General features: G+C 44.2%; 1 protein-coding gene across 5 annotated transcripts in view; it reads right to left on the bottom strand.

Annotated features, from left to right (window-relative positions):
- SPSB3 (splA/ryanodine receptor domain and SOCS box containing 3) overlaps window positions 1-25,134 on the bottom strand; it is a 100,109-nt gene that overhangs the window by 12,413 nt on the left and 62,562 nt on the right. For all 5 annotated transcript variants that reach the window (XM_085628352.1, XM_085628355.1, XM_085628354.1 and 2 more), the window contains exon 6: window positions 19,717-19,842. In XM_085628352.1, coding sequence (XP_085484478.1) covers window positions 19,717-19,842 — 126 coding nt within the window. The remainder of the gene's footprint in view (window positions 1-19,716; window positions 19,843-25,134) is intronic.

The raw sequence follows: 25,134 nt of genomic DNA, 5'->3' as shown, positions 1-25,134 counted from the left end.
AATGTGGAGTCACCTAGGTGTTGCCTATGCCACTGAGGGCCTGACTCTAAGCCCTCAGTCTTTAATCTGCGAGATCCCATGCTCTATAGCATTTTTACACACCCCTTTTAATCTGAAGGCGTTCATCCCCTGTATGCTATCTGATGCTGGAAGGCTTCAACAGGACTGAAGCTTCTATCACTCAAATCGAAGACAGGCATGACCAATTTAATTCAAGGGACTTCCAGTGGTGGAAAAGATATGTATAGAAAAATTAAAGAGTCAGAATAAAGTCCATCACTGGACTGTAGTGTTGACACCATAAACAGGAAAACATATACCGTGTTCAAGCTGACCAACACTCTTGCCACTAGAAAACAGTATCTGAAGAATTGCGGGAATTGGTATTCATTGGGCATTGCTGGACTACTAGTTGGTAATGATAGATGAAGATACCTAGCCATTCCTCATCCAATGCATCCTGGAGATTGTAGATCTGAGTATCAAAGAGGTTTCTCGCCATGCGGAAAGTAGTTACAGAATCAAGAGACTGTCTGCACTGATAATATGAATGGTGGAAGGGATGCAACTTTCATATTCACAGTCGAAAGCATGAGGACGGCAGGTGCATCTTAGAAGCAGTGAAGTTCAAAGGAGAGCTCTCCTTCTTGGGCTCACTATTGACATTTTTGCACAATTTGGTAAAAGAAACATAAGTAGGTCAAGACTGAAAACAGTCTAGATATGCTTTCCTGAAAAAGGTTTAGGGGCTAGTCTACGTTGTCTGCCAAATTAAAAGGGGCATGGATACGAGAATACTTGATTTGGAATTCAGAGATGGCGGAGGGGCTTTTAGCTGCACTACCAAATTAAGAAGATGGTAGTTAAAAAAAAAAAATAGATATTAGTCCTTAAGAACACAGCCAAGTACTAAAGAACAAGTTACTTATCTACGGTAACGCTTTTTCTGGTAGAAACGATCTAAACGCAGATTCCTCAGCTTAGAATTTTCCAAGGCGTCAGACCAGAACTGGAACATTTTGAGCAGTACCTCTGCATACAAATAGGTGGCGTTTGTTAGTTGTGTGTTGACGTCATCTAAAGTGACGCCATGTTGCCCATAAATGTGCCCTAAGTTGGCAGGGTATGCCCAGACGTGGGTCCCTTGCTCACTTTGCCACTGGATTCAAGCTAGCCTGGCTGATGAGGGCTGTTAGCCCGAAACCGGTCCCAAGATGCTGGTTTCCCGTCCAGGGAAGACATGGCTTGGCAGTTCTGGCTGGGCTGTTCCCATGAGGCACAGGGTCAAGACTGATTTGCATATAGCTATGTCTGAACTGGGGTGACGAAGTGAGCTAAAGAACGATGATGGATACAACACAGATCTGTGACTGGGGGTGAGTGTCTGAAAAGTTTTAGCACTCCGTCCATCATCGCCTTGTGTTTGCTTATTCCTTAAGAACACAGCCAAGTACTAAAGAACAAGTTACTTATCTTCGGTAATGCTTTTTCTGGTAGAAACGATCTAACCGCAGATTCCGCACCTTAAAATTTTCAAAGGCGTCAGACCAGAACCGGAACATTTTGAGCAGTACCACTGCATACCAATAGGTGGCGAATGTCAGTTTTGTGTTGACGTCATCTAAAGTGACGCCATGTTGCCCATAAATGTGCCACCCTGGTGCGCTGACATCAGTTTCGATCATGACTAATTCTGCGCCAAAGACACACAGCCACATCAGAATAAATGTTTGACCAGTGTGCAGCATCTATTGCTATCTTTTAGATGAAGATCCCAGTTAGCATAATGGGGAGGATGGGGGTGTATTGTTAAGGAATCTGCGGTTAGAGTCTCTACCAGAGAAAGAATTCCTGAAGGTCAGTAACTTGTTCTGCTGATAGAGACTTAACTGCAGATTTCACACCTTAGAATAAATATCAAAGCAATGCCTTCCCAGAGGTGTCTCTGCAAACTAATTGAAACCAAAATGTCCTGAAGGACAAACAGGTGAAATGCCCGTCTTGATGGATCTGATTGTCCAAGTAGTAGTGCTTCATGAACATGTGAAGAGATGCCCTTGTGGCAGCTGTCCAGGACAGGTTCCCTGCATTCTATTGCAGTAGTAGCAGCCTTGGCCCTGGTGGGATGGGCAAGCAAGTGCTCAGGAGGCTGCTTTTTGGAAAATGCACAGCAGATCTTGATGCACAGTACAATCCATCGAGAAGTAGTCCGTCTGTGCACCGCCATGCCCTTTTTCGTTCCAGTGTAACCAATGAAGTGCTGATTGTCCATCCGATGTTCTTTGGTGCAATCGATGTAAAAAGAGAGGTCTCTTTGGGTCAAGGAGGTGGAATCTCTCCTCCCACTTAGAAGGATGCAGTGGGGTAAAAAAAAGTTGTCAGGGTGCTATCCTGGCCGATATGAAAGGGAGTAATCACCTTCAGCAGAAAAGAGTCACAGGTCTGTCCAGAGAACCTGTTTGTCCGGATAAAAGCTGGTGTATGGAGGTAGGACTGACAGAGCCTGAAGCTTACTGATTCTCCCAATAGCCACTAGGAAGATTGTCTTGATTGCTTGCAGCCTATGAGGGCAGCTGTACAAGGGCTCAAAGCAAGAACATGACATGTGCCAAAACAAAACTGAGATCCCATTGGGGCATAACACGGGGTAGTAGGGAGACAAAATGCCTAGATTTAAAAAAGTTGATTTTCAGGGTCAGGTTTGTAACATGGCATCCAGTTAGTTCAGCTAGTCGTGACTCTTCCTCAGGCATCTGCATACCTCATGGACAGTGTGAGTGAAAGTATACTTACCTTGTATCGCTTCGGCACTGTAATACAGGATAAGGTCATTTTGGGAAAGAAGTTGGGATGTTACCTGCAAAAGAATTCAGCACGGGTGCACAGTGGTTTAGCAATCTGGAAGGAGGCAGCGGCAAGGCTTGTAAAGGAACGGCAGACGGTCGATCGGATCTCGCTTTGGGCGCAGCAGGCAATGCAAGCACATCCTGGCAGTCATCTGTTGTACTACTGCTGTGCTCGGCATTGGAGTCTTTAACCATGAGTGTAACTGTTAAAGCCAGCAATCAGATGCCAGTAATTACAGTAAGGGTTCACAAAGGTGGCAGCAGTGAAAGAGCCCCACTGCTACATTCGACGGAAAAATCAGGACATAAGGTCAGTGGAAGTCACAATTGACAAGTGGGGTCAAATAATAGTAAGGGATGATATTCCTTAAGGAGCGTTGGGGCAAGAGAGGCACAGACAGTGAGGGGCAACATCAAGGTGGGAGGAGGTGAAGACTTTAGCATTACCCTGTTCAGTATGCTCCATTGAGAGGAGGAAACGGGGAAGAATAAGAGGCTGACACTTGGATCAAAGTAATAACTGAACCAACCAAGCACACTTAGAATTGCCCCGGCACTAAGATCCGGTTTCAGGGTCCAGTGTGGGAGAAGAGGTGAAAAGGGATTGGGGCTTCACAGCAAAAACAAGAGGAGGAAGTAAATAGACAACCAAGCACCAGCAAAGTTGTAATAGAGGTGGCAGGATTGTGCAGCCTGGCTATTGGCACAAAGGAATCTGTGAGTGAGACCCCGTGAGGGGCAGACTCCAAATGTTAGCAGAGGTAGAAGCAACAATTGCTCGAAGGGGAGGCGGGTCATGGAGCAGGGGGCGAAAGCTGGTTCTACCAACGTACAAAGCAATGTAGAGATATTGTTGAACATATCAGTGTGGGAGAGGAGGTCACAGTTTGCAATCTACGAGAAAAATCAATGGTATATTCAAGGTCCCTGTGAAGCATTACACAGGAAAATAGACTCCTTATCATTACACAGGAAAATAGACTCCTTATTGTAGAGGAAAATAGCCCTAGAAGATTCATTGGAGGATCTGAGGAGCAAAATTTTAATAAATGGTGAAGAGATCGGTAGGCTGAAGACAAGAGTAGGCGAGATCAGGAAGAAACTGGAGAGCTTGGAAAACAATGCAAGATGCAATAACTTAAGGATCCTGAAATATCCAGAAGGGAACAATCTGAAAGACTTTGTGATTGAGCCGCTTAAGAAAGCTGTCCCGCTCCAAGATTCTGCCACTGACCTCTCCGCTGATACAGAGGGTGGATTGGGATCTTTTTAGAAAGAACCCGAACAAAGTCCCCAAGTAAAGGTTTGGTGAACTTCAACACTTTCTCTATTAAAGAGCAGATACTGGTAGCAGCTCTGAAAGCAGGGAGTTTGAAGGCATTTAAATTATCGTTCAGTATAAGGTCTGATATTTTGAGGGCAACCGCGGATCGACAGCGTTAACTGGGGTAGTTATAAAAGATCTGAGGGGGCTGGGAAGAACTGCCCAAATACAATTTCCTGTGACTTTGAAAGTAATGTGGGGTAATACTATGTATAATTTGAGGGAGCCAGAGGAGGGGGAAAGTTTAATTAAGCAGATAAAGTCCCACAATATTTATAAATAGCACAATAGGAGAATCTCAAACACATTTAGTTGGTACCCATAAAATAAACAGGGAAGATTCTGCAGGGTGGAAGGGTTTGGGTGGGATACGCGGCCAGCGTAGGAAGCATGAGGGGAAAGAAAAAAAATTGTTGTTCCCAAAAGCATCAGGTATGGTTGAGGGAGCAAGGGCAAGATGCCGCAGGGGAGGTTGTATATCCGATGAGCGATGTACATATAGAGGTAAGTAGAGAAAAGGAGGAGCATGGGGCACAGGGAGAAGGAATTCCTTCTTCGGATGTCGTCTTGGAATGTGGACAGGCTTAGGGTCAAGGGCAAGCAGGGGAGGATCAAAGAATGCCTAAAAGAATCAGAGGCACAGATTATTCTATGTCAGGTCCGGAGGCGAGGGTTATGCTATACTTTCTTCACTTTATTAACAGTAGCCATTAGAGAAACAACCAACAGACTTAGTTTCCCACAACCCTTGGGGAAAAAAAGTCACAGTTCATCTGAGTAGGAATTATTAAAGTCTGAAGTCAGGGTATCTCTATAGTCCCTTGTTGCTGTTACTGCCTCCTCTTTCTTCGCTGCTCCAGCAGCCGAGTTAAGTATCTCTGGCCTCTTGGCCGGTTTCTTTCTTGAGAACTGCCTTATTTTCAGTTATTTTGTCAGTATTTGCTAGTGTTTATGGTGTAATCGTGTGGCATTGCTGCATGGATGTCGGAACGCTTGTCGCTCCTCCTTGGCCACTTTTTTCCTCATACTAGCAGTCTGCAATGCCTGGGGCCAGTGCCACGTGGTCTTCCGACTGCTAGAGGGAGGCGCTGTTATCAAGCGCTTGGCGCGTCTTGCTGCCTCATGCCGGTGCGCGCTGTCAGTATCAGGAATAGAGCACGGCTGGCAATGTGCTCAGTATGGGTTTCTCTGCCCCATTTCACCAGAAGCATTATACTCTATTAAGGGTCTGTATCTTTTGTACAGTGCTTAGTGCGTAAAGGCGTTACTTATCAAGGACACCGGCCAAGGTGAGTCCAGTGACCCAATAGATTGCAAGCAGTGTGTGGTGTCAGCAGGGCTATGCTTACCTTTAATTGGCTCTTTAGGCTTCATTCTCGGGTTGGGAGACCTCCCCCCTTACATAAATCCAGTATTAGCTTGGAACTCCAGAATTTTCATACTTTTGCCTTCACCTGGTCTACTTCTTTCTGCCTGAGTCAGGATGAGTGATGTTGAGGAAACTGACGTGGAGGAGGATAGCATAACCTACCTCCCCATTTCTTGGAGGTTATGAACACCCATTTCTAAAAAGGTTTTGCAGGCAGTGCCCCCGCTAAAGAGGAAACAATTGCAGTATGCTGAGCACTGCTTTAAACTCCTCCCTGGGACGGAAGCCCATCTGGGGCTTGGACACCTTTTACCTCCGGGCAGGCCTGAACCACCCACACCGCTTCACAAGCGCAAGAGACTCTGCGCCAGGTGTCGACCTGGGTGTGTTTGACAGGCTGAAGCTGGCCTTTCTGGACTGCTCACAGTCAATTCCTGGGGACTCCCCAGAACCCAGCCCTTCGAGGCTATAACCCTCTTCAACACCACCCCATTCCCCCTCCCATAGTTGAATTTGTCCTCTGGATCACAAACAGAGCCTTGGTCCAGGTTTCGCCCATGGCGCCCAACACCCCATGACTCGCACACAGGCACCTCTACAAGTGACACCCCCAAGGTTTGTTCCCTTTTACATGTTAAACCCGGAGAGCTTAATGCACCCCCGCTTCTCCGAGTGGATCCCAGCAGGCAAAGTCGCAACCAATGGAGCAGGCGGCTTCAGGAGCCCTGGACAAGGAGGTCCACAATCGCTTAAGGGCATAATGTCCACACTCCTACCTGGAGGACAAGGTAGCCCTCACACCAGAGATAGATGAAAAAATGGCTATCTTCTTGGGAAAGTATGTGCACAACCCAAAGACGGGGATCGACTAGTCTTGGTGGATTTGCCAGGACAAGCTCTTGGATATTATAGGCCCCTTCACCCATATCCTCAATATGGCGGAGGACGCCAAGGTGTTCGGGACCCTGATCTCCTCTGAGGTTCTATCCGGCTGGGATCCGTGGGCCATTATTTTCCTGAGGAACATTAACTGCGCCATCTGCGTGGAGAGGCGTTGTTCAACTTCATTTATGAATACTAACCTCAAACTAGGGGACCTCGCCACTTCTGAGGCAAGACATATTACATATTGCCCAAAGGTGGTTGTCTGGCTATCTGTTTATCTGGGAGCTGGGCAAGTTTGTGCAAACATTCAACTCTTTGGACAAAGCCCAGGCATCCATAAATAGCATGTTTACAACCCAGATTTTCTCCGGGACTGGTCGAAGCAGGTGGGGTTTGGCCGGCCACGCATGGCATCCAGCCTCAGGCAGATAATACAATAGAAGAGGCCAATACGAGGATGCCTCCAAATTCGAAAACTTTTATCCCACTAGAGGTCATCCCCATCCCTAGGCCTCAAGAGGCGTTGGCAATCAAGGAACCAATCAAAGTGAGTGTTCATCTGTTTCCTCTACAGCATCTGAGGGGCAAGCTCCAGGGTTTTGTCCACAATTGGGAGGTCCTTACCTCCGATGCCTGGGTCCTTCGAACAGTACACTGTTTACACATCGAGTTCTACAGCTGCCCCTTCAAAGAGAAGCCCCCTGTCCTTTTGGTCTTCTCCTCTGCACATGCTGAGCTGGTGGATATAGAGGTAGTGGAACTTCTGCGCAAAGGGGTGATAGTGTAGATGCTTCCACACCCAAGGGTTTTTTAAGCAACCCCAGATGGGTTCTATGGCTATGCAAGAAGATGGCACAGATGCCAAATTGTTTGGGTCTCACTCTGTCAAGGGGCTATGACGTCAAAGACGTTCTCCCTCGGGGCCCGCGTCAAGGGGCTATGACGTCAAAGACGTTCTCCCTCGGGGCCCGTCTAGAGGATATCCTCAACGCAGCGGACTGGTCCTCAGACCCTACATTCAAGAGGTTCTATTTCAAGCCAATCTCTAATATGGCTTTGCTGGTTGTGGATAAGCTTCAAACCAGCATAAACCTTGTCTCCGGTCCAGACATAGATTGACAAATTGGCTAGCTATCATAAAGGAAAGTTAAAATTCTATTAAGGATAAGTAGGAGAGGATTAACCCGCCCAGTATTGCATATTCCCTCCCGAAGAACTGAAGAACCACGGATTGATGGGTATACGTTATGAAGTTTGATGTTAGACTGGTAAAGATGTCTTGCCCTGCTTGTGATTATTCTGAATCTGGATTATTCTGTTCTGTAAGTATCTTTCATATACAGGTTCATACATCTTCGTTTATCTCCCCCAGGGAGCTGATGGGTCGAAACAGCAACAAGGTACTATGGAGATGCCCTGGTGGTTTCAGCTGCTTGGAGGGAGGAGGATTATAATCTCTTGCTAGATAGTACCCTAGATAAGTCTACTGGGAGAAAGACAACGAGTCTGGCCAGGGTGCAGGCACAGTGAGCCTAATGATTAAGGACCTGGCCTTATGTGATGTGATGTGTGGAGACAGAGGGCAGGTAAAGCTAGGGAGTATGCCCACCACAATAAGACGTATGGTCACTTGTCCAGGGTTGATTACTTCATGGTAGGTTTGAGAGTTGCAAACTAACTGAAGAAGATGCTGCATCTTCTAGAGAACTTGTCAGACCATTCGTTCATCATGCTGGAGATTTTAGATTCAGAGGTCAGTTCCCCCCTAAGGACGACTGCGGCTAGAAAGCGGTTATTGGACCAGGTGGTGATAGAGCATTCAAGAGCAGAGAAAGAATGGTACCTTCAATTAAGTCAGGGTTCCACGTCTTTCCACATAGTTTGGGACGCCTTCAAGGCATTTTTAAGGGTTAAGATCACGAGCAAAGTGTTAAGAATAAAGAGAATAGAAACAAAATTCAGGACCTGGAAGAGAGCATTCTGTGTTTACAAGGTGCAGCTCATAATTCTGTGGAGTGAGTGAGGAGTGAGTTTGTCAAACGAGCAAGTTGCAGGAGGCTAAGGACGATTTTGTAGGGTCCCTGGAGGAAAAGTTATTCAAAAAGAGGGAGGCGAGCAACCTAGCACACTTCGGGTATGGGGTGGGAAGTGGTAAGTTCCTGGCCTGGAAAACTAAAGTCAGTCAGATGAGGAACATGATTAGAAGGATTAAGGCCAAAACTTTGGGGGAGGTGATGAATAAAAGTAAGGACAAATAAAATGCCTTTTTTACCTTCTATCAAGATTTATATACAGAGGATTCAGAGGAGTCCGAGGGGATTATAGAGAGTTGGTTAAATGAGTCCCTACTCCAGCGGCTCAAGACTGAACAAAAGATTTCTCTGAATTAGGGGATTTCAGCTAGAGGTGAATGGAGTGTTGAAAGCAAGTAGGAAGAGTAAGGCAGTAGACCCGGATCGCCTACCCAATGAGCTGTATATGGCCTTAAAGGATAAGATAGCACCAGTTTTTACTAGGTTGAAAGACGATATCCACTCTGGGGGTAACCCTCTCCCACATACTTGCAGCTACAATAAGTGTGCTCCTAAAACCGAATAAGGATCTTAAGCTGCTTGAATCATTCAGGCCAATTTCGCGATTAAATTGCAATTAGAAGTTCTTTATGTGCATACTGGCAACAAGCCTTCATAAAGTGGTAACAGCCCTGGTTCATCAAGTTCTGAAAAGCTTCAAAGGGAGCCATCAGTTATACGAGTTGATGCACTAGCTTATGGGGGCTACTGATATGGCAGCAGCAGAGAAACTCCCATTGACAGTATTTGACAGGTTGTTGGCCTTTTTTAAATTCTATCCTTAAGCATAACGATTTGGGTGGAAGGATCTGCAGGGCAGTTCAATCGATATAAAGGAAGCCAGAGGCAAGAATAGATATCAATAGCAGACTTACAACTCCTATCAAAATAAGAAGAGGCACGAGGCAGGGTTGCCTGACCGCTCCCCTATAATTTACACTAGCATATTTAGATGCCGACGAGGAGGTCAAGAGAGAATCCTGGTTTTGCACCTTTTTTAGGTCTCGGCCTGGCATGCGCTGCCTCGTCATACAAGGCTTTTTGGAATTGATACAATTCCAGAAACCTCGTCCCAGCTCCGCCTTCAACTTTGATTTGTGCGCATCGTTTGGCGTCACAAATTATTCCAAAGGCAGTGCAATGATTGCAGTGAAGGCATGCCACTCGCTGATTGTTGCCACCCTGTCTCCTTTTAACCACGCCCTGCGGGATTGGATCTTTTACCCACGGCGTTAGACAGTAGGTTTATTTTTTGCTTCTTGCACTTTTTTTTTTTTTAAATGACTTTGTAACTGTATGCTGAATGCGGTCTTTTGTTTCTTTTATTTCTAGGTTCGTTGTGCAAGTGTAAATAAAAAAATAAAAAAAGCATTTTAAATGTGTTGCCGATTACCTCTTACGAACGAATGACCACCCCCGGACATGTGTCTCCCATTATAGATAATGTAATTGTGTGGGTTAAGGTGATACTATTAACACTTTCTGTGAGATGCTGAGTCGGAACACTGGCAATAACTATTGTTGTTGTCTGTCTGCTTTTTAAGTTAATTGAAATATTGAACAGGGCACGAGAGGCAAGGAACTGTCATTGGCTTTCTTTCCACTGCCCGCCCTGCTTCAAAGGGTTGGCAAGCTTGATTCTTCTGTTTCACCTTACCCGTACCCTTTCTTCCTGTCGAGGCGAGCTGGAATAAAATGTATTGGGAAATCAGATTGGTGCTTTCACTGTTCAGGTGTCATGGTCTCGGCCATCTGAACCGGGAGGTATCGACTTTGTGGCAGAACTGCATATTGACCCCCCCATCCTGAACTGGATTCCCGTGTCCTCCCAGCGTTGTGAATGCATTTCGCCAATACGTTAAGTGAATTATCATGCAAATACTGTTTGGATTTTTTTTTTCCACTAGTGGTTAATTCCTGGATTATACTTGCCTTTCACTATTCGTGAACGATGCTCTGTAATTATCCTACTTAATTAAACTGGGTTAAAATAAAGTTCATTTTTATTTTAGGGTCATGTCGGCGGGGTGGAGTAGCATCTGTGCAGCTTCATCCCGGGCACCACCAGGGCCCCTCACACTCCCCCAGGGGTCTCCCTCCCACCTTAGGGCTCCTCCAGTGCCCTCCTGATACTCACCCTGGGGCCCCCGGGGCTCCGCTCCCTGCAGGAGCCCAAGGTAGCAGAGCAGCGGGAGGAGGCGGCGCAGGAGGCTCATATCAGCGGGGCTGGGGCAGTGTCAGTGCTCCCCCCAGTGCTGGAGGTCTCCATCCCTCCCAGGGTCCCTGACACTCACCCTGGGCTCTCCCCGCAGGAGTCCGAGGCAGCAGAGCAGCACTACTCACCCTACTACACACTCTCTACTACTCACTCTCTATTACTCTACTACTACACACTCTCTACTACTCACTCTACTACTCACTCTACTACTCACTCTACTACACTCTCTACTCACGCTCAACTACTCTTCTCTACTACACACACTCTCTACTACACACACTCTCTACTACACACACTCTCTACTACACACACTCTCTGCTCTCTCTACCTCTACCTGCACACACATATATATATATATATATATATATATACACACACATATATACACACACACACACTTCTGCATAGCTATATAAATACATGCATACATATACATGTTACGTACATGAAAGTTTGAAAACACTAATAAAAGCAAAGCTAAAAAAAAACCACCTAATTACAAACAGAATTGCTTTAACTTAAACGAGGGCGAGACTTATTGCATTTTCAATGCTGGTTTTGTATTGGTGGGAAAACAATACATTAAATCCAGATGATTTACACTTATAATTTGGCTACCGCTTTCTCCAATATACAACACTTAATCAATGAGTTTAGGGAGGACTCAGAATATCATGTGAATGCTTCCAAGGCTGCTGTTATGGCGTGGAATACTCTCTGTGATAGCTCTTCACTAAAGAGCAAGATAAGATATAGGGGGTGCCGATAGTGCAAGATCTTGATAAACTGGCACAGATTAACACCGATTTGGTCACATCGGAGACGGTGGTATTTTAAGAGTTTGGACGAATCTTCCACTAACGGTATTTGGAAGGTCGAACATATTGAAGATTTCAATTCTCCCCAAGTTTACTTTCCTCTGTAATACTATCCCACTGTCATCTAAAAAAGAGTGGTTTAATAGCCTACATGGGAAATTTTGTATTTTCATCTGGGTTTCAAAAGAGGTTTGAATTGCTTGGAAGAAACTGCTTAGGAAATGTGAGAATGGGGGGGCTAACGACCCCAGACTTTCAGTTGTATTGCTGGGCATTTCAGATGAACAACTGTAGGTCGTAGCTGATAGTTCCCAATCAAATGCAAATAGGAATTTTACTACAGGCCTTGTTGAAAAAAAATATTAGTCGGGGTGAAACACACTTCTTGCACAAGTTTGGCGATTCCAAATTCCTAAATAAGGTGAAATTAAAAAAGGTTCAAGGGCAGCTATACTTTGGGCACAAAGTAGGAAAGGGTCAGCAATACCGTATTACAGTAAATTACCCCCAATATGGAACTCGCCAGGGACTCCAGAATGCTTGAAGGACTGGTATGTAGTCTAATGCCTTGGGAAGTGATCTCGAGGTAACGGAGGATAAGTTGTCTTGGTTTGAGTATTATCAGCTGGCTACATGGGTGCAAGTGTCTAGACAAAGAGATCGAGGCAACTCAGTTTGGAAAGTCCTGCTACACGATGGTGCCCTACCCCCCCCCCCCCCCCCCCCAAGAATAAAGAGGTCACTCTGTAGTAATGGAGGTTAATGGAAGGGGAGACTTAATGCTGCCAGAGGAGCTCTGGAGAAAGGACATCCCATAGCTGGAATAAATGGTAAGTATATATGCGCATTTTATTTACAAATTTTAAGTCTGTACCTCTAAGGACCCTGCTAAGGTTGACGAAATTGGGGAGTCGTGTGGTGAGGAAATGACAAATGCAGGCTTGAAAAGGCGGTATCCCTGAAAAGTGTATTGGACTCAGCGCTCCAGAGGAATGATCTTTCCTTGCTTTATCTGGTATTACCTGCAAAGAGGGAGATTTGCAACAAAAAAAAAAAGTGGCTTTCTCCTGCTTCCCCGAGCCATGTAGAATAGACACATTCAATTTTGAAGGTATGCAGATGGGATCAGAATTGTATGACAGCTAAACGGGCGGATATGTGTCTCCTGGTGGATAATTAGTGGAAAAGGAGTATGCCTACAAATGGGACACAACACGGGGAGGGGTCAGTGCGATGATTACCCCTTTTAGCCAATTCTCTTGGGCAGTATGGTTCAAGACAGAATTCCTGAAGCGGGTTCTGCTCAGGTCAGTGTGTGCTGGTTGGGATGTTACGGTGTAATGTGCATAATCCGGTAGCTTACTATCAGAAGTACTATGGGGACTAATAATTAAAAATGGAAAAATGTGGCAAACCCTTGAGAAAAAGAATCACAACCAGTTACCTGAACAGGGAGGTTTGATCTGGAAACCATAGAAAAGCTGCAACAGCTGAAAAGTAAACCGTAACAGTGCCTAGGGCAAGGCCTTGCCAGGCTAAAGACAACACAAACAGCAGGACCTCTGACATAGATGCAGAAATAGGATCCACTTAAAATGAGCAGCCAAGCCACAAACTTGTCCCAACAGCTGGTGTATACAGTCTTAGTAAAGGGATGCCAGGATGACATCACACCTCAGAAGGAAGATCAAAAAGTCTTAACTGTTGCAGCTCAATCTCCAGGCATGAAGGTGGGCAGTGTGTAGGTTCAGGTGCAGGATCCTGCCCTGCTGCTGTGACAGGAGATCCTCCGGAAGGGGTAACCGGTTAGGAGGATAGATGCTCATGCTCAGGAGTTTGGGATATCATAATTTGCGCCCAATCCGGAGCCACTAGGATGAGTTGGGCCCGGCTGTTTCTAATCTTCTTGAGAACCAAAGGCAGGTGCGGTATCAACAAAAAGACGTACAGGCATCTCGGGTTCCAGTCTAAGCAACCGCATGACCGAGCAATAGACTTTTCGGAAACTTCAATGCGCAGAGGCGATGAAACTGCAAATTCTTGGGGGTGAACAGATCAAGCCAAGATTCCACCCATTCTCGGAAGAAAACTTGCACCACCTCCAGGTGTAACCAGCATCTGTGATACACAAGGCATTGACGCCTTAGTTTTCCTGCCTTTGCGATCTGGGATCCTGCCAGGTGCTCCACGACCAGGAAGATGTCCTGGTACTCCAGACAAAACCAGAGGTGTACGGCCTCCTGGCACATGGTACACTACCATACCCTGCCCAGTTTGTAGCAATACCACATGCCGGTGTGTTGTCTGTGAACACTTGCACCTGCCTTCACTTGATGGATAGGAGGAAGACCGGCAGATAGCTCTCGGCTCCACGAGTTTGATGTGGAGCAGAGAATCCACAGAAGATCACAGTCTTCAGAACTCCACCTCTCACAGATGGCCACCCCAGCCCAGAAGTTATGCATTGGTCACCACTGTCAACACTGGGTGGGGAATGGATATGCGTCTACTGCTGACCACATCGCAGGTTATCAGTCACCACTGCAGATCTTTTGCAGTCTCCTTCAAAATTTGAACCAGGTTGGAAAGATTACCCTGGTGCTGCGCCCATTGGGAATCCACTGTAGAGCCCCAGGTACCATCAGGCGTGCTTGACCAGCAGGATGTAGGAGGCCATTAAACCTAACGGTCGGAGCGTCAGTCTCACCGAAATCAAGGATTGAAGGTAAAACTTCAGGATCTTAGCCCAAATGTCCTTGATTCTCCACTCTGGAGGATTGGTGAGGAATTGCAACATGCCTAGAATGGGCCAGATGCAAGTGAGCGTCTGAAACTGAGCCAGTTTTGACTTTGCCATGTTGATAGTGAACCCCAGCAAGAGCAGAAAGTTTGCCGTAATCCTAAGGTAGTGGAATGCTGGAACCCATGACCTATAAAAGCTTGAGCAATAAACACAGTCACTTTTGTGAACACCCAGAGGGCACTAGTAAGGCCGAAGGAGAGCACAGCAAACTGGTAATGCTTCTGGCCTATTGTGAACTGCTGGTAATGCCTAGGAGCTTGTAGGATGTTGATTTATGTGTCCTGCAATTCTAACACTACCATTCAATCTCCAAAGACCTGAGCCAAGATTAGCATGGTGAATTTCTGTTTCCGCAGATAGGCGTGGACAAGGTGCTGATCTAGTATGGTGCGGTGGCAGTCTCTGGCCTTTTTCGGCACCAGAAATAACAACCATGTCCCACTTCTGGTGCTAATAATATCATGCAACAATGTCTCAATGCGAGTCAATGGGAAATTACAATTGAAAAAGGTAAATTGATTACACCAAACATGTAGTCCCACTTTTCAGTTTCAACGTAACTGTATTACCAAAAAGGAGGAAAGGCATAAATATACTTTATAAGGAACTGGAAGCAGTGTCAACCATGCTTTTTAAATTGCGTACTAGATGCAAGGTGTACACCTTGTGCTCGTGAAAAAAAGTGTTTTTAACGGTGCAATTGGAACACACCAAAAAATAGAAAACAGCATATTCTTTGGAAAAGATTTGAAACTAGTATCATGCGTGAACATTCACTTTAAAAAGCAACAAATTAAAAAACCATGACAATTCCAATTAGGCTTATACAAGTCGACCGCATTTTGACCTTCATGACTTGAGGTCATCATCAGGATTGGGGAACACAATGGACAAGATTGCTGCTGGGTAGAATCCAAGGCATGTTGGAGAAAATGTGAGGGCCTTTCTTTTAAAAGTTGGGCCAGAGGAGCTGGTCACCAGGAAGGGGGAAAGAAGGTCCACAAATTGTCCTTGGAGATGCAAATTGAATCAAGGTTATACTTTGTTTGTTGGGCGGATGGTGAAGAGAATGGTCAGTTATGGAAAATTATGAAAAAACAATGTAAGACAAACGAACCGGAAATGAATCAGAGTGTATGTTGTAGAGCTCTTCACTCTCAGCGCATCCCACGGAGCTCCAATGCATTATGGTGTGAACCTTGTACTAAATCAGATGCCTAAATATCACAGAACTCCAATTTTCCAGACTTGCAAATGGTGGTGCCCAGGTCCTGTGTCTCTAAATGAACTGTGTAGAGTCCAGACAGAGTAGTATAATTACTACTGTCCGATACACAGGACATAGCATTTGCAGTCAAGGGCAACTAGTGTTGATGTTTATTTTAAACCCTGGACAAGTGGAATGAACATAGTGCAGCACAAACCCTTTGACTGCCAACTACAGTGCCAGGGTAAGGATTAGGGGGGAAGGAATTGTTGGATGCAAAGGCATAATAAGCAGCCATATGTGTAAGATGTTCAAAATGGCACATATGGCTCATTAATGCAAAACCTTTTACTGCTAGAGCTACCACTCAGAGGAAATACAGTTAGCTGTGAGCTCCGCTTTACATTACTGACAGATGTTCGGATATAAAACGTTTGTGAAACGTAACAATTTTGTGAATATTTATAATGTTCCTAGAATGCCCTTTATTATATGGAAATATATGCAGAAAAATGGATTTAAGACTGGTAATTTAAGTTTTTAAGCAAGGTAACCAAAAATTGTCCCTAACTTGGACAAAAATGAACAAAAGTTGCAGGCAGTTTTACATACCTACTTCACAAATTTTAAGGATGTTAAAGTACATTTCTCTAAGGTGTCATTCAACAGAAAGGGTTTGATGTTTGTCAATATTTAATAAAGGAGAATCAACGTAACACCATGATGTTCACAAATAAACTAGGGTCTGGCCACGTTTTTAAAGAAAGTCACAAAAGTGGATCCACAAGGCTTTGATCTTGCATGGTTGCAGAATTATGACTTTTAAACCTATATGAGAAATGATGCAATTGTGTAGGAGTTTTCCAGCTGCTTCCAATGGGGTCACTGTATGAGGCATGGCTGAGCTCTCCATACTGCAATTATATGAAAAGTATTTCTTTGTAGACTCATAGCCGTTACCTCTTCCATTTCTGCATGCATCAAGCACAGGAAAGTAAGGAATCATATCAAGATTTCATTTAGGTTAGTACAATCATCAGTTGGTATAACACCTGGTGCAAGAAAGGAACAAAATTCACCAGAGACATCCTTAAAGATTGTCTCACACTTGAGCATTATCATAAGATCCCGTGGCTGAAGTACATACAAATTACTAAAAGAACTCGATGAAACATTACCAGTTAAGAACCTTACTAGTAGTTTGCGATTTGGCAAAAAAGAGTTGAGATTGATTTTCTTAGGGAAATGAGAGTATGACAGAGAAGAAAGCGAAAGGAAAAAAAATGAGAATATTAAGGTATATGGGAGGACCTGTGCAACAAGGCATACAAGGCTATTTAGTAAGGATAACAAGTGTCCAAGAGAGATTCTATGAGACGAGATTGCACTTGGGTATTTTACATCATCTAGCTGTTTACCCCAAAAAAAGAAGCATGGACGAAAAATATTCCTAAATTTCGATGTGATGGGAAAGCCACCTAATCTACGGCACACTATCTTGTTTTGTAGATTTTTTGATGATGATAAAAAGAAGGGGGAAATAAGAGACTTTCTAACAGACAAATTAATGTTTTAAATAGAAGCCCTGAACTTTTTATGTAAACTTGAGGGTGACGTTATCTGCCGAACTGTCTCAGCCTATATTTGCCAAGCTATAAAAAGAAGGAAATCCCTTATGTATTTAGACAACATGACCTACGAAAAACTCTAATGGGCTATGGACAGGACTAGGTTCCCTAGAAAAAAAATCTATGAAATCAACATTTAAATATTTTGTTTTTATTATGGGTATATAAATGTTACAAGATGTTGACATCAACTAATATAATTGTTTAATATTTTCATCAGGATTGTCATTATCCACTTATTTTAGTGTTTGCATATCTTGCACATTTGCCATTTTTGCGCAGTAGCAGCTATTATAGATGTTATGCATGTATTTTTTGGATGGCAATTACTAATATGGCTGCTAGCGGGATACTGTGTATGATGCAATGTGTCATATTGGTCATACCAAAAATGTTTTTAATGTAATCTATAGACTATAGATCTAGAAATCCGAATAAAGTTTTATGATGACGACGATTACTGATAGCAATTCTTAAGAGTTTACATAAGTTGGTTGGGAAAACTGCATCAGTTCCAGGTGAACTCTTGACAGTCTTTAGTGAATTCCATGTTTGCAGGCTCATTTAAGCATATATTTATTCATGCAAGAATCTGCTGCACACGTGCAAATTTATTAGTTAACACTCATATTTCTTTTTTTTCTGCAGGTGGAAAATATTTCTCCCAGGGAGAAACTGCTTTCTCCGGAAAAAGTTCTACTTCTTAATTTGACAGAAGTAAATTTCAGACCTTTGCCAGGACGGTGAATTGGTTGGAAAGGAGTCGGTGGATATCCTTGAGCAAATAAATGTGTTGGTGTGTACAAACTTGCAGGGCATTTCAGCCACAGAACAATCACTATATCCTACTTCAAACCCCTGCAAGTATGGTAGCGGACACAAAAGTCTACATGCACGTAAATCATTTTAGGAGTAAAAACCAACTTTTGTGAGTGCAAGAAAAACTCATATGCATAGACAGATCATAACATTTTGACTAACATTTTGCGGAGTTTACATAGTTGTAAAACATAAATGGCCAGTGATTTGTATAGCACTTGCTATAAGCTCTTAATTACGGCAAACAAGGTAACTGTGGCATAGTGAGGAAAAAAGTATCTACTGAAGAAGTACAAAATGTGGTTAAGTGGAAAATGTCAGATAAGGGGAAAAGGGGGCAGGTGAAGATTTCCTGCATCCTCAGTTGGAAACCTAGGCACTGAAATGCAAATTGAATCTGAGTTTTACAATAAGACTGTGTGAAATTAAATGACTGTAAAACTGCCATGGCATGACCCTTCTTAGACAAGTATGAAAGAGCAACAATACAATTAGAGCACCGATGTATCCTGAACTCAGTCACAATCCTAATTCTGGCATAATGAATGTGCTGGAATATTCAGAACCCATCTGTAATCAGAAAACTAGCCTAAACAGGACCCATTCATAAACCAAGTTTTTGCACATATTCAAATATTTGGCATTAATGGAGCCCTAATGTTTTCAAAGTCGGACAGAACCAGAAAGGTGGCATCATTGGAGCTTGGATAAGATTATACCCCGACTTAAGAAGCGCCCTGGCATAATCAGAAGCTACTATCAAACCTCTGATATAATGAGAATGCTGTTGTAATGTGTCACTTCATTACATGGCACCAAATGGGACAAGTGCATTTTATTTTTAAAGGACAAGTAAATTTTTGAAGCACATCATCCCTTGGACAAGTAGATTTTTAATATTCAACGCCCGTAGCTGATATGCAGGAGGTGATCCTCTGACCACGGCTGATAAGCTTTGATGACCCAAACTGAATCTCTATTTTACAGAAATGCGACAGCTTCTATCCAGTTACTAAGTCCAGTGATTCCTCTGGTACCAATCTCTTCTTCCAAACACAGGAATTTGTTTCTTTTGTCTTCCAGCACGAAAAGGACAAGAACTCAAAAGATTATCATTTCCCAAAATTGAACATAGGTTTTGTATGAATTTGCTACTTAGAATGGCTTGGCATTTACAATAAATCAACTGAGTCCATATATTGAACAGCAAATATGGCAGAGGAGGAAAACATTTTTGAAAGAAATTAGAAACATAAGCCACTACCTTTAGGAAGGAGAGACGATAAACGAATGAAGAGCACAATGCCGAAAAAGCAATGACCTTTGCCCTGCATGCCAGGCAGAAAAAACAGTATTTGGATGGGCATGGTTTGTGAAGCATGGGTCGATGTAAGGCTCACACGTACCGAGGGACACTCATGCAGGCAGAGTGTCAATCAGATATTTAAAATAAGAGTTGTTTTTAATTAGGTATTTGGTTGTGCCTGCAGCGCATAAGCAATTCATAACCAGATAAGGAGTTCGAGCATGTTGCCAAATTAAGCAGGTGTATTTATCAACTAAAAAAAGAAAAAGTGATGATACGAATAATAAAAAAAAATTGACAGCATAATGGAAAAAGAAATAAGGATGTCAAACATTCACAACAAATATTGAAATGGTTAAGTCTTGCAGCTTCTCAACATCGAGTTCCTGTACTTTACTCATGGGGAAAGATGGTCTCTTACCAATACACTTTCTGTTCTTGAAGAAGGTCAGCATGCCATGCCATGTATCCAGGTGAACCCCAATAATGGACCCCTGTCCGAAGCGTGTAGAGAAGTTGATTTTAGTCCCTTTATGATGGAGCAGCCCTAAAAAAAAAAAAAAAGAGCAGGGAAATCATATTCAGAGGTTATGGGCTTTAATATTTTTCCCGTCAAACAGGAGACCGGATCAGTTGGATGGATACCTAGGAATAAGCCTACTGCTGTTAATTTTTCCTTCCTCTGATACCAATACTGCCAGGCAGAAGGTGGGCGAACTGAATTGTTCCACTGCTCAATTTATGGTAGTAGTCAGACCACTTCTATATCGGGCAGCACCACGTGCAGACATTTCTCACTACTGTTTGTACGCTGTAGGTTTATAGCAGTCATCATTTCACTGAGGACTATATGAGGCAGTACTATATGCAGAGAAAAACTTCACCACTGAACATACTTTTATTTATAAATCTGTTTATTAAGATTTTGAAAGATGTACATCACATCATGAAACAGAATAATGTGCAGCAACATTTAAATCATGGCTATGTACTCAGACTGGCGTACAATGAACTGTAAGAATGGGTGCATCTCTTGGTTCCCTATCACAGTGAGGCCCCCACGACAGTGGCGCCAACCATAGAGCCGTTTTGCGTCCTGAGGCCCTACCACATAAGGAGCGACCCCAAGGCGAGAGTTTTACTGTTGCACCCATTCTCCCCTAGGGTTTCTCCATAAACAAAAAGCAAATATGTATAACAATAACAGGGACCAAACAGTTGGGCAGCTATCGCCCCAGCAGAACAACAACAATGATAACAGCAGCAGTGTCTGGCCAACACTGAACATACTTGTCAGAACTCCTGCAGTAGCCTTCAGGGTGGCAGTTTCTTATTCTCCTGAAGCCTAGGAGAGGAGAGACCCACCATTAGGGATAGGTGATCCAATGGACGGGGAACATCAAGCATCTGGAGCATGGGTCAAGTGTTGGGGCTGGACTTCACAAACCCTGGTCTCTGCTGGGTTCGGAGAACAATCCTCACTTTACTGGGAAGCTAGAATGGCTGCAATAAACTGATTTTTCATGTGGCTGTAGAGAGCAGTCTTCTTGCACCCTGTATCTCCTTCTGATCTTGGAGTTTATGCTTTTCAGTGCAGACTCCACCAAGTTTCTTTTCAGGCCTGGATATTCACTTTTATAAGTGACCTCTTGCCATTAATAGTTTGAACTTTTTGTACATCACTGTGTGGATTACAATAATGCTGGAACATTTCAGGCGAGGATCTTCACATGCACGTAATCTCATCTCACCTTCATCAAAACATGCCCTACTCATTATCAAGGTCACCCTCAGACTGCATTCACTACCTGATGACTGCACCCAAGGAGACATGTGGGGTTAATCCTGACCTAATGAGCCAACTGTTCTGTCATGTTTACACCAACCCCATTGTGCTGGAGAAGGGTAACCTGTGTTCATTTACACATCTTTGTGTTTAGGAACCACAGACAGAGGAAAAAGGGGAGATTTCTGCAGGACCTGCAATGGTGATTAGAGTGGAACCACTAATAACAGACATTAGGGCAAATCCTTCCAAGGTTCATTTGCTCTACTGATACTCATTAAATCTGTGAGGTAATCTGGAGTCCCAGTGAGGCCTAGAACAATTTTTAAGCATTTATTCCATGGGCACACTCACACCTGTGGGCAATATGATGTTAGAATAATGAGGACACATCAAATCAGCAGAAGAGCGAAAACCAACAGAAGAGATACGTCTTCATCAGCTTACGAAACAGAATATGGATACATTTTGTGCAATTTCATAGGTAAGTTATTCCAAAGGGAGGGACACAAGCCATCTAGAGGGTCTATTGCCAAGGCATTCTCATTGGTACCGAGGCACCTGTAAAAACATCAAAGATACTGAGCTCATAAATTTGACTGGAACATCTTACATCACTGGTGAGATGCACTTTGGGTCAGATGTAGGAGGCTGGCTCTTGATATAGTATACCAAAAAGAGGTATACCGTGCAAAGAGTCCAGGTATTCCCTGGTACTCCCTATGAGTGGACAGGGGTTTGCTCTAGCAATCCCAAGGTGCTCTTCTAGGGGGTAGTGTGGTCAAGCAGCCATAGGCTTATCAGAGAGGAGTGTTGAACATTTGCAAATACACACAGTCAATAAAATGGTACACACGACTCAATATAGAGATCCACACCAATTTATAAGAATAAAACATATCTTTATATATTTAGGAACCAGAGTCAATAAAATCATGTAAATACGTTTCGGGATAGAAATACTTTTAGGTTTAAATTTTTTTACAAAATGCAATATTCATAGGCGGCCATGTTATCCTATGGATGAAAAACAAATACAGCATTCAAGTTCTTTACAGCGACTTACGGGACCAATCTTCAGGACACAAGGTGAGTACAGGGCAAGGTCCAAGGCAGCAACAGAGGTTCACCTCCAGCAGCACTAGGGTGGCGGGGTGCAGTGGTACAATACAGATTTGGGTGAGCAATGTTAGTCAATGGGGATCGGTCCGGTCAAAAAAAGGATCCAATTTTGTACTGAGAGACCAGTCAGGCTGAATTAACAGCTGGGCTCAAGTCTTGCGATGCTCAGGGATGTGGGGACACATTTGGTCCTCTTCTCTGCAGGCTAGGAGCAACGGGTGCAGAGGTGCTTGCAGGCGTTGGGTTTTCGTCACCGTAGACAGTTGCAGTAGAGGAGGCTTGCACATAGAGGCTGCAGGTGGCATTTGAAGTCCACAACTGGGGAACCAGAGGTGTTCTTCGGCTCTGGAGAGCAACGCTGGCACCGTTGGCCCACTTCAAATGAGGCTTGGTGAAGTGGTGCGGCCGGTGTCGGGTTCACACAGTCAAGAGTCCTCACAGTTCTTTCTTCAGAGTTTTGGCAAACACGCTGGCAGTTCTCCCCGGCTTTTGAAGGCTCAGCAGCTTGCAGGATGAGACAACTTTGGCGCTATTTTGGGAAATAGGCAAACAGGCTGGCAGGAATGGCGCCAAGTCACCTGCTTCTTCCTCAGTTCTTGCTTTTCACTGCTCTTCGGTCCTTCTTTTGGGTCAGCAGATCTGCTTGCCTTGTGCCAAGGGCTCCCCTAAATACTAGATTTAGGGCTGTATGCGGATTGAAGGGTAGTAATCAATGGGCTACCTACACTTGGTGTCACTAAACCCCATATATGACCATTTCCTGTGGGAAGTGGGCATAAACACGGTGCCAGAATTACTAAGTTTGCCATCACAAAGATGGCAGAATCTGAAATTTCACGTTCAGTTCAGGTTGCCCACCTTAGGGGTGGAACTAGCCTGAAGGTGAACACGCCTCTCTGACTACTAGTTTTCCTGCCTTGTGCAGACGCCAAACGGGTCCTGGTCAAGGAGGGTCGGCATCTTCTCCTGTGAGGAAAGTCAGATTTGCATACTAAAGGAAGAGGGCTCTTCGAAGCTCCCTGTCTCGGAATGCTCATTCGCAGTTCATCCTGTGGGAGAGGATGTAAACATTCTCTGTCCGAGCAGGCTTTGTTTCTGATCTCCTGAGAGAAAAGGCCCTCACCTCGGGGAGTCAGAAACTAGTCTGTGGTGGCAGTCAGCCAGCACACTAGTGGTTGGTAGGTTTTCAGGGGGCGCTTCTCTAAGGTTCCCTCTGGGGGCATACATTAAAAATCCATGACTGGAATCCGTGTGGGATTATTAATAAGAGATGTTTGATATCAAACATCTCTGGTTTCAGTGAAGCCATCATGTAGAGGGGAACTCGTTTTCACCACTGTCCAGCACATGTACCTAAATGGCTTCCCTGATCACTTGTCCTGGTACTGGCAGTAACTGAACAGGCCAACACAAGGGCAGATCTGCTCATGCAGAAATATTCAGACATGCACCCTGCCTTAGGGCTGTAAGGCCTGTTGTAGGGTTGATTAACAAATATTACATAGTGTTAGGGGATATGGCACAAAGGTGTGTGACAAGCCGTGTTTTCACTTTTTAGAGAACCGTGTCACGCTACCTGCAAAGGCAGTCTGTATGAGCTTGGTGCTGGGTCCCTTGGAGTGGCACAAGATATGCTGCAGCTCTTAGGGACTCCCTTTAGTACTTACTCCCTAGGTCCCAGAGGCATCACTTACTAGGGGCTTACAGAGGTGTTAAAGGACTGGTCACTTAGCGATGAAATGACCAGTTGTCTTGTATTGGGGATAGAACACTGGCACCGGGGACCCAGTGTATTTCAGTCAAAGTTGCATAAAATACCAGACAAAAAGTGTGTGTGGGTGGTGGGGGGGGGGGGGGAGGGGGGTCATGATCCCATAGTCTAGTTGTGAAAGGATGGTAGCACCAACGAACAATGTTCACTCATGCTGCGGAAGAAATGGAAGGATGTTTTCAATGTACCAATAAAACATGACATGTGGTACACGTTTTATCTATTGGAATGCCCAACTACAAATCTTCGTCCATCTGAACATCGAGATTTTACACTAATCTGCCTGGGGAGGAGTGTTACCTAAAGAGGAAGACCAAAATGTGTGGACGATGGGAGGACGTTCCCCTCCAGAAATCAAAATATCAGTTGTTTCCAATAAGCTTGAGAAGGTCTACCATCATCCAGCTCTGGATGCTTGCAAGGCAATTCTTTACGAACATCACAGAGTTGTTACTCCTCTGATCAAACCTCATAAGAACAGTCTGCCTAGCATAGGCCCTGGAAACCAAAGCTGTAAATCAATGTAAGGTCTTTACATGCAGGATGTAATAGGTTGGTGAAAGTCCATTCTTTGGAACAGTATGGAAGTAGGGAGACTGATTGGCTGACAACTGAAAGAAATTAAATACACTTGTCTATTGCTTTCTCAGAGATCAATATCAGGTGGATGACATGGCTAGTACAGTGTACCATATCAAAGCCTGCTTACAGCTCCAGTAGAAGGATCCCAGCCAGGTGTACTGCTGCTTGGGTGGAGTGCAGGGTATCCAAATACCCAGCACTTTCTTTGTAAGAATGAAAGTGCCAGTCCCCAACCTTTTGGGGGCAGCAGCCCTTACCTGCAGTTGCAGTGCTGCCCGAAGACTCCACCCTCCTCTGCATGCAGACACCTGGCCTCGCCACAGAGAAAGAAAGAGTCCAATTTTCATTTTCCATTGTGGTTAATCAAAAAAGAAGAATTCCTATCAAAACACTGACATGGTGAAAGATCATTGTATTGGCTGCCATATTTTATTTCTATGCAAACAAATGCAGAACTAATCTGCTGTTTTCTCTTCATAGATAGGACTGGGCTGGGTAGGAGACTCAAAAAGTGCCTGTCCTCTGAAATAAGCATCAGTGGTGCCCACCAGTATTCACAGGCATAAATTAAATACAGT

Source organism: Triturus cristatus, chromosome 10 (assembly GCF_964204655.1).
Source record: "Triturus cristatus chromosome 10, aTriCri1.1, whole genome shotgun sequence".
Classification (NCBI taxonomy): Eukaryota; Metazoa; Chordata; class Amphibia; order Caudata; family Salamandridae; genus Triturus; species Triturus cristatus.
The sequence above is the reverse complement of the archived record's forward strand: the minus strand, read 5'-3'. Positions and strand labels throughout refer to the sequence as shown.